The sequence below is a fragment of the Opisthorchis viverrini genome (genome assembly GCF_000715545.1).
Source record: "Opisthorchis viverrini unplaced genomic scaffold opera_v5_569, whole genome shotgun sequence".
NCBI lineage: Eukaryota > Metazoa > Platyhelminthes > Trematoda > Opisthorchiida > Opisthorchiidae > Opisthorchis > Opisthorchis viverrini.
In genome coordinates this window covers 20,340-34,063 of record NW_008752232.1, presented here as the reverse complement: position 1 = coordinate 34,063, position 13,724 = coordinate 20,340, and the positions used below count along the sequence as shown (strand labels likewise).

General features: G+C 45.3%; 1 protein-coding gene across 1 annotated transcript in view; it reads right to left on the bottom strand.

The window, feature by feature from the left end:
• The window catches only part of T265_11750 (hypothetical protein), a gene marked incomplete at both ends in the record, with an annotated part of 47,369 nt that extends 36,745 nt beyond the window's left edge, over positions 1–10,624 (bottom strand). The window contains 4 exons of the mRNA XM_009178493.1: positions 4,520–4,881; positions 7,891–7,968; positions 8,151–8,192; positions 10,449–10,624. Of these exons, the coding sequence (XP_009176757.1) occupies positions 4,520–4,881; positions 7,891–7,968; positions 8,151–8,192; positions 10,449–10,577 (611 nt within the window). The remainder of the gene's footprint in view (positions 1–4,519; positions 4,882–7,890; positions 7,969–8,150; positions 8,193–10,448) is intronic.
• Between the last annotated feature and the right edge of the window lie 3,100 nt (positions 10,625–13,724).

The window sequence follows — 13,724 nt, the reverse complement described above, 5'->3', positions numbered from 1 at the left end:
CATTTAAATGCATATGATCCCTGAAGGAATCGAACGCGCGAAGTCGAGCGCGAATTTGCTAACCAGAAGGTACGTGGTCCGAACCTGACCTCCCCTGTCTAGGCTTGGGCAACCTGACAGTATCCCAGCACTCGCGTTTCTTTCGGGTGGCGTGGAAGCTGAGAACCGAAAGTATGTTACAGCTGAACATTTCTTTGGAGTCGAACGATTGACAAAACCGTGTTTACACTAACATCAAGACATCGTCGCCCTTAAAAAGAAGTCTGCAAAATGTCAAGTACAAGAGGGAAAAATAAGCAGGAATGTCTCGGGCTGGATTGGAAGCGTAGCGTCGGATTATCACAGGGTTGTACGCCAACATTGAGGGTCGTTATCTCTTTTCATCTGTTGTATTTAAATCCGCCTTCGATTGTATATGCTCATGGCCTAAAGGGCTATGATATGGTACTGCAACATTATTCCAAAATAACTAAAACACTGGTTGTCAGGCGATATGACACTTATATGGTTGGATACGTCAACTACGAAGCGAGCATAAGTACTCCGTTGAAGGAGAGTGATTCAGGCTGGCACGAGATAGCTGGGTGGTTGAGGCACGAAACCTCTGATTAGAAAGTCTGTGATTCGAGCCCAACCCTAGCTTTTTATTGCTCAACTCTAGACTTGAGAAACCTGGCAGTATTTCCGCCCTCGAGCTCCCTTTGAGTTGCGCAGAAGCTAGGCACCGAAAGGGTGACGTGGCTGGACATCTTCGTTATACACAAGAGCACGCACACCTATGCCCGGTTCGAGTGTATTACGTTGCAGCATTATACCGAATATTCAGCTATACAATGCCGCATACAGTGCGCCATCACTCTCCATGACCTGACAAAAAACGTATGATCTTCGAAGTAGTGGATGGTTGGAGTGTGTGTGAAATCGGTTGACTACGAGATCACCTCAACTTAGCCACTGGGAATTTGCACGACTTAGCACGGAGAAGATACAACTTTGACAAACGCACTTTGACCAACAAGTAGGTTCGGTCACGTACGCACGTCGAATAAGTACACACAAAATGCAAGCCCTGTTTGTGGACTGAGTAATCATAAGTAAAAGAAGCAAATCAAACTGGTTTCCCATTTTGGCTCAAGGCTAAATTTATAAGGAAATCCGACCACTTGAGGGTAGCCAAGAAATATTCCCAAAATTCATGATCCTCATGGACAACCTGATAATTTTAAGACCCACGAGATTTGGACTTGAAGGCGTTAATTACGCAGCAGGATGGTCAGTCCTGAAAAGTGGGTGAAACAGATGGACTTCTCAGGTAGCCCACGAGTCCAAATGGTGGAAAGTTTTCACCCAGGGGACATGCAATCGACACTGCAATTCCGCTCAAAACGAAACGGCTAGTGCATTGCTTTTCAAGACTAAACACATCCTATTTTATGAAACCAGAACCAGACGTCCGAAAACGTGGCTGCAAAAGTGGGTGGGTTACTTTTGAAAAATCGCTAAATAAACCTCCTGTACAGATACTAACTGGCTCAGGACTAGGCCAAGCCATCAACATGAGATTAAACTAACGGTCAAGTGAATTACACCCATCGCACAAAAATGTTGTTTTTAGTTCGACAGCAACTAAGAATTGGTGCTTTCAGGTCCGAAATGGCGAAGATATGACACCTCAGTGGTCGAAGATCGTTCTTTACTAAGATTTGATTCGGGAAAGTGAACTTGTTCTGAGCCGTGGTAAGTAGAAAGAGTTATACACGCTGTTATCCAGTGCTAACTAAGTGAATCGAGTCCTAACATAAATGGTGGGCAGAGGTAGCACTAATCCCTGTAAGTGCGGCTTACTGCCGTTATAACAAAGAAGGCTACAAAGCAGTATGGGAACCATTTTAATTCCTTTGTTGTTTGACTGACGATGATTAGCTTCATGGCTGGTTATTTTTTATCCATTATCAGCCAATCAGTCCGCAGCTATTTTGACCTAAACGACGAGCTCAAGTAAGTAGAGAACCGTTGTCTACCATTTCTCTGAGTACGATTAACTGAAGACCAAAAGGAGGGAAGCCTTTCACCCCATTTGTAGGACAGGTTGAACACTTGCTTGCGTTTAAAGCTAAACGCGAAGAGGTCGGATATCGCCGTTTAACAAGAGAGTGGACAAAAACTTTAGAAAGCTAAACACTTCCATACATATCTAACCGCCGCGCCATCTTTGCTTACTGGATGGATGTTTCGACTTGTGGTCACAAAGCGACTGTTATCCCAGGGTCCACACCCTACTGCATACAGTTCCGAAAAGCCCCAGTAAAAACAAAACGACGGCCGAATCAGAAATTCAGGAAAAGCGGTTGACAAACCAAGGTCACGCATTCCAGCGCCCTGTGGCACTTAGAAAGTGTCACATAGGAGCTAATTGTAGCTTCTTGAATAGTCAGTAACTCGCGCTCAAATCATTCATTGTGATCGCTGTGAATATGCTGAGTGTTGCTGAAAATCAAACCCCCTACCGGCTGAAGTTGTCGCGGTGGTCAGGCTTCAGTGCTGAAACGATTCAGTGGATTACACTCACTAGCCACGCAAGGTTAACGCGGAGCAGCCCGACGAAGAACAGCGAGTCCCCGTATCGCGAGAAATCATACGGAAGTGCCCCGGGAGGTGAAGTACTGTCCCCTGTTACAGGCGTATGGGGATTAAGACGTTGCATTCAAGCGCCAAACATGTCTATATTTAAAGAAGCATCATCAATGCCTTTCCCCGACGAGGGACAAAGTATACTACTGAAACCTCGGATTCTGATCGCCCAAGCATTCAAGCGCCAAACATGTCTATATTTAACGAAGCACCGTCAATGCCTTTCCCCGACGAAGGACAAAGTATACTACTGAAACTTCGGATTCTGATCGCCCAACGGTTGATCGTGACCGCTAGCGCATTCTTCAATACGGCCAAAACATTTTTAAAATCAGTATGGTGTTGCTCGGAGTGTATCTGCTCTTCACGCACGTTCGAGAAAAAAATCATGCAGCTGTAGCATCCTTCCGGTGCCCAACTACCATGCCACCAGAAGGAAGGACGAGGGCCGGATACTGCCAGGTTGCCCAAGCCTAGACAGGGGAAATCGAGAGGCAGAGGTCGGAGTCGAACCACGGAATCTCCGGTCAGTAAATTCGCGCTCTAACCACTGAGCCATCTCGCCGCCACACTGGAGACGTCAAAAAGTTAAGCCAACTGCAGCCAAGTGGATCAGATTATCGAGTTATTGACTATGCTTCTGGAATCGTTTGTCCCAATTTCATCGCACAGTCCGAGGACTGTATGTACCTGGATGGAACGTCGATACCAGTACCCCATAGACAAGGACAATCCAGCATGGGTTGTGATGGCAACAAGACACTTTGTCCAGACGGTTTAGCTCCAAACTCTTCGAACATGACAAATCTCTTGTGAATAACCTCACCACCCTACTACGAGTTATCTTAAATGAGGAAAGAATACAGAAAGGAAGGAACGATTTGACGGTCGTTCCTATACGCAGAAAGGGTGTATGAACATCGTGCGAAAACCACCAGGACATCACTCCAGTGGTCACAATTTCCGAGGTGACCTCTGATATTATCCTACACCGGTTGACCATCATCGGAAGGGTCAGATTCGCGAAGTCAAGCTCGGTTCGACCGGAGTTGCATGAATCATGTTGTCGGTTTGCAATAAGTGTTGGGACTGCGCTACTCCTCCTGACGACCAACAGTGGTTGCTTTCACTGATCTGAATTTTGCCGGTCGCCAGAAACTACCGCGCTGTCGGCGGCGATGAAAGGCGTCCTTGTAAAGCCTGTATAAGCCTCCTTCGATGGACGCATGTCTGCAACAGACCATCCTGAGTTTACCACACCCAGCAGTAACAGACAAGCGTGATCTGTCGAACTTACTTTTCAGCTTCATATCAGTGTACCAGTCTTCTTTACCTGCCTCTAACAACTCAGGGATCCTTTTGGCGTACGGTTACGGACGATGAATGCGCCGACGATATTGCCCTTCTTGGTCACACCTTTTATAAGTGCAAACTGTTGTGAATAGCCATGATTAAGCCGCACACTCGGTACGCACTTAGTAAGGGATGACGATCTCACATTAAAGCTATCACCTTCACTGCGTAGCTCTCAAACCCTGCCATACTGGAGAAACACAACCAATGAACTCCAATGATCTAAGTGGGTCATTGCTGCCAACGTGTGGCCTTTAGTTCCTTTAACTCGGTTAAAAAAGTTGCAGTGGCCGGAACAACTTTAGACGACGGAGGTTTTTAGCCGGAAAACCCGAACAAAATGAAAATCTGCTCCTGTGGAAAATCACTCTTGATTTCGCTAGCCCCAGTAGATTGCCGTTAACAAACGTCAACAAACGAAGAGATCGAATCGATCAGCAACGAGGTAAAAACAACAGTGATTAAGGGGATAAACAATTAGACGAATTACCGTGATCACACCAGAGGAAACGCAGCTAGATTCGTATTAACCTACCCGCTTGAGGAAATGCCTGAACGCCGGCGCGAACGAGCGTAGGAACCGTGCGAAACCCAGGGTTCACGGATCATATCTAGCTGTACTTGTGGGTCAACATATGTGAAGCCTTCAAAAACATCGTTGACGACGGCCGAGATTGGCAAGCCTTCGTCAGGACTTTCTACAGGGTTTTCTTGCGTGAACTTGGGGTCGAATAGGGAAACATCCGTATCTGAGGTAAGTGTTGGACGGAAGGGGGGTTCAACCTCACGCCGCAAAACTTTATCCCAGTTGGTTGACCGGAAAAAGGGATGGGCTTTGATCGCCTCTGCGTCCGATGCGCCGGATCCTAAGCGTCGACAAACATCCACAACCAATAGCTGAAAACACACGAAAAGGGTACCATTTTAAATAATTTAATTCCGTCTAAAAAAGCATCACTGTTTAGATTCAGTCCCCAAGAAAATGAAGTTTGACAACGAACAAACTCTGTCCAGAGATAGAACCCTTCAAACGAATAGCTCCTGATCGACAAACAAAAGACGTGGCAAATGCTTTAGTGTAGTGATACTTAAACGAGAACAATGAAAGGACACTTGCGGGGTTAAAAATGTAAAATAGGTAAGGAGTGAAGGAAAAATTTGACAAAGGGTGTGACTGGCACATGTTCAATGAGGATGAATCACTTTTGTGTCCAGCAGTTGCACTTTGCGTGTGCAGTTCGCTAGCTAAGTAGGCCGTTGTACGTGCATCGCCGTGGCTCGTGGGTATGCACCACCGAATACACATACGCCATTCGAGATAGCCTCCGAGAGGTAATGCATCGTTCTCTACTTATTCAAGACGAGTACCTGGGGGGGGAGGCAGAGTAACTGATTATCAATGTGTAATTATCCCAGTCACAGTACAGATGAATGCGATTTCCTTTAGATGTCCCATTTCCGTAAATCTCCTTCGATGCACAAAGTGAGCTTGGTATTACGTATTCGGCGATTCGCTCTATGAGAGCGCAATCATAGGTACTTTGGGGTTACTGATCGAAACAGCACTGACTCCACGTAGTTAAGCAAGCAGTCACCAGTTGAGCACGCGGACATCGACCACTGTTTCCACTGCGGGTCTTGTGACCTTCTGAGGACGCTGTCAAGAGGTACATGTTCTTCATGTGCATTAACTCTATATCATTACACTGTTCAATCTCGAAGGAAATACCTGGTAAACTGCTCTTTGACGAAGACTCTATAACCCCCTTTTTCATTATATTTGCTGAACAATTGAGAGCTCACCAAGCGGTTTGATATATCTAGGAGTCGGTGGTTTCTTGGCACTAACCGAAACCTCTACACAAATCACGGTCTGAAAAGTGATTTAAGCATCACCGTCAGATTAATGAGAATGCAATCCCATGAACACTACCAACAAGGGACCCAGCAGCATAGTTTCCAACAAGAACAAAGACATCAGCTGTTGCCTCGACTTGCTGCAGCTGATGAGCTCCAACATGCGGAAATCGTATACAGGCCCCAGCTAATAAAAATAAACAGCTATAAAAATAATGCAAGCCATAGTTGCGCACTGACCTGAAAACTTTATATACGGCCATAGGTTTAAAAAGGGGGGGGGGCATCCGTGTTTTTTCTCAACCCTACAAAAAGACCCCTTCTGATAAGAATTCCGCTCACTGAGGTTCATCGGTGGTGTATATTGTCGGTCGCACCAAAAATTGAACTAAGGAGATGTCGGCTGAGCGTGGTAACACTACAGTACTCGTTCAAAAAAGGATCCTTGATCACAGACGAATTTTTGTGACGCATAATCCCTGCCTATTTAATCTCCTCCCAAGAAAATAAACTACCCAGAGCCATAGAGATGCATTCAAGTTTCTTCGCTTTCGAAAAACCATTCCCCATTGGCGCAGGTTCACTAATTTAGCCTGCTTTGGATGGCATGGCACCTATGCACCGACAGGGTGTTACATATGAACGACCGATCAAATTTGCCGGTCAAACTGTACGCAAAGTTTTACCGCATTGTCCTGGATACCCACGGGTTACTCTGGGCGAGACTTTGGTGATGGTTATCATAAACGTAGCTCACAGTCTCATCATGCGGCGCTAGCAAAGTGAAGCCCAATCCTACCAGGGTGATCTGGGCGAGACTTTGGTGATGGTTATCATAAACGTAGCTCACAGTCTCATCATGCGGCGCTAGCAAAGTGATGCCCAATCCTACCAGGGTGAAGTAATAATGATGATCGCTCAGTTGTAGTACCCTTTCGGTGCCTAGCTGCCATGCCACCCAAAGGGAGCACGAGGGCTGGGATACTGCAAGGTTGCAGGGGTCGGGCGGAGTGAACCGATACAGCATGTGGAAAGTTAATATGTTAGAGTTCCTCAAAAAAGCATAAAGGTGCTGTTTTGAAAAGACTTGGATACAGTATTGACCAAAATAAACGCTTTCTTCTTCTGCTCCGTAGGACAGTCCTGCACTCATTTCCAGTTCACTGTTCTGAATTTTTGGCTTCTGTCAGTTGTGGACTTCGGTGCAAACTTCGGTGAACGACGAGCTGAAAGCGACCCCAGTCACTCAGTGTGAGAACCCTACTGTTCATAAGTGGGGAGGAGACCCATAACTACTGTAGAACGTGCTTTGGATAGATAAGCTTAAATGGGAATATGCAACACAAGAATTCCTCAGCATCAGAGCATGAGATAGTACAGGTACATGAGACCGTCCGTAGTCGGACAAGAGCAACTATGCCATCGTTGTACTGTGGAGCGGTCGGCGATCTATTTCCATGCTAATCAGGAAATCCGAAGCCGAACGAATCAGGGTTGTTCAGCAATGTCAGCCAAATTGTAGAGAAATCGTCGACGGCCAAAGTTATCCAATTGACATAAGCTGTCTACCACTCCAAGCCGTGACGAAAGCAACTAGTACGGAGTCAGTAGGCAGTTACCTACCACTCATGTTTCACAACAGGTAGCTCGGTTATTTTGTCGCTGGATAGAACCATGAAGCAGTACGGGTGTTAAAGTGTTGCACACATTGCCCCATCCCTGGGGTTCGTGCGCACTTCCTGCGAAGATAAATGGTAATCCAGTTGGAAACACTCAGCGAATGTCTGCCCCACTCCCACCGCAGAGTATAATGGAAACATACAACAAAATAGTTGGAATGAGACTAAGTAGGTATTGTAACTCGGCTGGACAGAAATTTTTTCCGGAGACAGCAATCCAATAAGTGTCAAATTGGGGTACCAGATGAGACTGACAACTTCGGATTGCTAGCACTCAGTAACTTTTGTTGGCACTTGAAAACATGACAAATCTGACGAGAATAAACAACTGTCATGCAGAAATCAGGATAGTCTACGGAAACCACGCTACTGATGAACTTGCCTTCGAGAGGAGAGAGCATGCTTCACGACTGAGGAAAGGTTCCAAACGATATTCACCCCTGAGGATCTGAAAAAAACGGACGCAAAGGTTAATGGGGACTACAGAAACAACATGGAATGGGAATACAACGCATCCATGGGTTGGAGAAATAAGGATATGATTCGACGCCAACCTGTGCGACAGTTTAAAAACCTGATGAAAACTAACACCGTGATGGTAAGTGTGATACTCACAGCATAAGTACTTACCAGATCAACTGTTTGTTTTCGATCTTCACCGGCAAACGGAGGCTAAAACCAAACGGATATAAGCGGATACGATGTATAATGAATGGTAGTGGCATCATTATCGTTCATACCGGATACAGACTTGGGAATAACAAATGCGTTGTGACTACAGGGCATTCGTGTACAGTCCGATGCTGAACATGTGATCGGCTCCCGAGGCCACCCACCAGTCACAACGCACGCCTGATAAACTATGCACTGTTCAGTACCAAACCGTCTTTTGTTATTCGTAGGCTATGTTGTGTTCAGCGGAGAATAAATATGAACCCCATTTGAGAAACCTAAACCAGGTCACACACAACTATCACGGAGTAAATTAATAATTCCGTAGTGTTATCAACTCAACAGAAGGCATGGGTAAAATGAATACCTAAAAAGCCTGTTTGCGGTGGTAAAATAACACCAAGTGTGAACGCGTTTAAAAGTTTCGTAGCCTGATACCAAGTGGTTCCGCGGCAAGTTCAATACTGAACACAGGTGATGAAGGATGTGTGAACGAGTTCAATAAGGTATGAGTACCTCAACTATGTTGCGAATGTCCCTGTGTGACGATAAACGCATCAGGATTTCAGTATATATCAATAAGCTCGGTCAGGGCACGACGCAGTGAAAATCCCAAGCATCCAGCGATCAAATTGAGGCGGTACGCACTGCGGTACTGTAGACCTCACTGTTGACCAAATTTCGAAGCGTGGACTCGAGCTGTGTCAGAAGCGGACACCAGTCTCTATTGATTTGGCAACCAAAAAGCGTGTTAGACTGGTTGAAGCAAACAATGCCAGGGTTGATAAATCTGTGAACCCCATTAGTAGGTTTAGTTGTATATTACCGATTAACTTTGCAAACAATTAACGCCTGATTATGTGGAGTTTGAAACATACGTCACAAGTACCGAATAATCAGTACGTTAACCAAGACTACATGGACGCAATTTCCACGATTTCGCAGGGAGTCGAATCTATATACAGTCGTGTTTTGTATTTAACTCGTTGAGTGAACGCTCCCAACTTGACTTTTCATTCAAAGTGAAATTAAGCTACCCGGAATGTCAAGTGCGGAAACTAAATTCAGTTGTCCTCTAAGAATAATAGCTCAACAGCCTTGCCGATGAACCGAATAAACGAACCTTGAGTGCTTTTCTGGGTTGTGAAGTCCCGTGTTGCCTTTGGCGAGTAGCGTTCACTAAAACCTGGGCGGTTCTCAACTTATCATCAATGACAGGCACAGCCTTCGAATCTTCACAGTGACAGCGAAGCTAGCCAGGAAACACGTATGTCTCAGTTCGAGGATCGAGTGATAAAGTAGTCAATTTCTACAATGCAGTTTTATATCGTGTCGGTCGGCTGTCTTATCAAGACAGGGGTTTACGTGCTGGAGGAAGGACGTGAAAATGTGCTGTAACCTGGTTTGAAACGAAAGCACGTAACGGATGACCTTAATTTTATACGCCCCAAGGGTCGTAATAAAGGAGCAAACGTCGGTTGGCGTTATAGTTTGCAGAGGCTTCTGTGAAATGGATGCTATCAGAAATGCGTTTACTTCACCACAAGGATGCACAACCTATGTTACTGCGTATACCAGCAGTGGAACAGCCTGTCTCTGTTTTAGCAGTGTAGAATTAACTGGGTAATCCGGATGGACGAACGCGTGGTCCTAAACATTTCAAACGGTCGCATGAACAACCAGGGAGCCGAGAACAATGAACAGAAAATCCTCATGTCTGTGAAGAACTTCAATGAGTGGCTATCTGATAACTTTGTCATTTGACTATTAAGTGATACTGACATGAACTGTACGCATCGCCATTGAAGAAGAAAAGCCATTTGGCTTAGTACCCCAAAAACCACTCAAAACACAAGTGAAACACTCCGGCCTCGGTTGATCGCCATGGCTTATTGATGGCGAAACCCTCGCGCATTAATTCAATATTGAGACGCTGATGTCACAGAGGCAATAATGCAGCGAACAACAAATGATGGCAGTAGTCTCGACGACTTAGCAGGCCGCCTATCGCAGAATCCTATGGTGGAACGTTTCACTTCCGCTGACTGTGCTGTAGGACATACTTCATAGACAGATGCATTTCTTGCAGCTACGAGGACAATCATTTTCACTGTTTGGCCCGAATTAGAGGTTCCGATGAAACGATTGCAACATATGTAGCAGTCTCACTTAGATGAGAACGGGGGTGGAACATTCTGAAAATCCGTAAACAAAACCTGTAACATACAGTGATTTAGATTGAATACAGGAACTCACGGCGCCAGATAGCATATCATACATTAGGGTGCCCAGGCTCCACCAGTCAACCGCTTTTCCGTGCCCTTGCCGAAGAAGAATTTCCGGGGCCCTGAAATTTGTGGTGGTTGAAAGATAGAAACGAAACATATGTAGAAAAAGAGCAGCACAACCCACTTCTGGGCTCCTTTCAAACACTGATTCTGTTACTTTCTGGTTAAAGAATACGTTCCAGCAATATGGAAATGTGTCGCAGACAGAAGTGTTTTTTCGTGGAAAGCGACTATGATTAACTATCTCCAGCGTTTTTTGCGGTTGGCTGGAACTAACTCAGTGCTTTCTGCGACACATTCAACAGATTTGTTGTTGGGGAGGATGCCAAGCGCATCAATTGCTGCTTCAGCTGTTCCGTGACCTTGTGTATGTGAAACTGAGACACGCTAGTGAATCAAACACAACGTGGTTTCAGCACGGATCGCTAAAAAAAGCTTGTTTTATGCTATCGAGCCAAAGAAAACAATGAGGTGAAGCGACGTACTCCAATATTACAAAACTTTTTTTTGGATTTCGATCAATGTTCACTTACAGTTCGCTATTTATCATTTTTTCAGTGCGCACTGGAATGGTATGGCATGATCCCGAGTGTTAACATGCAAAATTGCCGGTCGATGCTAACCACAGGGTTAGAAGTGAGCTAAGAGAGCAGTGGCACGACATTATATATATATANATATACAGCACATGACCAATGTTCATGCGGCTGGATAGAACTAACGTCAATGAAAGGAACTGGTGCGTAAAGAACTCCGTTTTTTTCGGATCACGTCGTCGCAGCTCCTCTCACGATGGGTCGAAGCGTGACCTTCTCTATACAAGTGACCCTTGAGATCCAAATTCATGACATTCTTGTTCCATAGGTTGCACAACTTCATGAGCGCGCACAACCATTGTGTCACCTTGATGCTTATTGACTCAATGAACGTAAAACACGAAATGACTTTTTGCGTTTCCCTCTTTTCAAAGTATTACATTCACATTCATATTCGATAACGGCAGTAATGGAAAACTCCAGCTCGGGAAAAGCTACCGCAAACTAAGAAACAGAGGCCACATAACAGATCCATAAACCTGAGGCAAAGCTTAATGGGCGCATTCCATTCCCTATACTAGAAAGTCTGGAGCAAAGGCCATAAGATCGCTATAGTCCAGACAGGAATGCCAATCTGATTGCACAATAGAGATATTGGGTGACAAATGATCGACAAATACGCTCCCTCATTTAGATGCCTACAAAGCACGGCAAATTATGCAGGAAGACCATTAACTACCTGGATCAGATCAGATTAGACATCGGCAAATGAAATGTCACTCTGCAACAGGGACCGTTTCCCCGTATCCAATTTGAGAAATCTAAATGCACTACTAAACAGGCTTAGCGCGACTGAATTAGGTGATCTGCATAGAATGAACTCAGTACATACGCACGCTGGTGAATAACCGCTTCAGAAAATACTGATTGCTGGCTGTACCAACTTCCTCAAATCGCGTGCAGGCTACGCAGTTGAAGTCTGGTGGATACGGAAAGCCAAGGAAACGGAAGAGAACCAGAAAGACAGGAATGTCCGAAAATCGATTCATTGATTGGTGCGATCTGTCCCCGGGAATCAGATGTGAGCGGAACCATTAAGGAACATAATGGAACGACCATCTTGAATAAAGAGGAACGCCTTAAACCGTTGGCCAAGCACTCCGAACAACAGTTATCGTGGTAACCAGCTGCTACTCATCTGGAACCCCCTTAAACCTCGGAGGTTCATGACTGCAAATATTCTCTCAAGCTCCTGGTCTGGATGGCCTTCCACTCGCACTGGTCAAAGATGGCGGTGAAGCCCTCAGTCGGCGCTTGTCTGATCTGTTTGCCTGGATTTGTGGCTATATATATAGGGCACTTGTCTGATCTGTTTGCCTGCATTTGTCGCCATATATATAGGGCCCATTCGTTCAGCTGACACTCACAGACAAGAACTAATCCGTTAAAGCAAAGTTCGATACAGGGACGACGACAGGAAAACGCTTGTCACGAGTGACCTAGTTAATGATAAGACCCAACCAACCGGCGCGAGTCTTCGACTCAGCCATCTACTCCCCCCGGATCGCTGGTACCTCTGCAGTCATTCAGGGTGTGTTGCAGAATCACTATATTCGTACGATTGTTTCTTAGGCTAAAAACTTAGGTGTCATTCAAGGAACAAGGACAGCATCCCAAAGAACGGACTTAACTAACTTCGTTGCTTCAACGACCTAGTCGATTAGCACAGTATACAGGGCAAAAACGAAAATGTGCCTGAAAACGCACATGTGCTGGCTTCAGGAACGCCATAAATTGCGAAAGTTTCAATAGGATTCGGTTGTCGTTAAGCTGAAACACCCTTTCCTTGCCCAGATGCCATATTAACTGAAGGAAGTACGAGAGCTAGGATACTGACAGGTTGCCCAAGTCTAGACAGAAACAGCCGAGGTGCAGAGGTCGGGTTCGAACCACGGACCTTCAGGTCAGTAAATTCGCGCTTTCGCCATCTCGTCCTGTTGGTGTGATTCATTTTACGAGGAAGATAGATGTAGGATATCAAACACGATGAAAAATTAGACACCTATGCTAAAACCTGCGGGTGCTAACCAATGTTCAATTTGGCTGGCGCACCATGTAGTCACTGATAGCAGCACCGATGCCGATAACGCGAATGACAACTAGTCATACAAAACTTGTTCCCAAATCCTCGTTATCCCCCCCCCATTTTCGGTCAATAAAACTACAGTGGTCGGAACAAACTTGTTCCCTGCACATGGCTTATAATTGTCAACACTGCTGAAGTGAACCATGAACCGAAATGGCGTACTAAATACCACTCACTGGGTGCCCCTATATGCTCCAAAACCCTTGCGTCCATATAAGCCAGCACAACGGAACGCACAATAGTCCATGGACACCACCACCAGTAGAAAAAGGATACATATTTATAAAACAACTTCATACAATGAGAGAAAAGCACTCTAAAGACATATGCACTACTGTGCAAGTGAAAAATGAGGCTGAAAGCGAACTATGTGGAAGCCGGAAAATATCATTATGTAATAGGAGACCACAATCAACTTTTAATCAACTGTGTTACTTGTTCAAGATCCGAATATCGCAAGTTCCGTCCTTATGGATACGTTGAAGGGAACTTAACAGTATTCCGCACAACCAATGGCGTTGAACACGTCAAAATACTCACGAGATTCACGAACCAAAACACA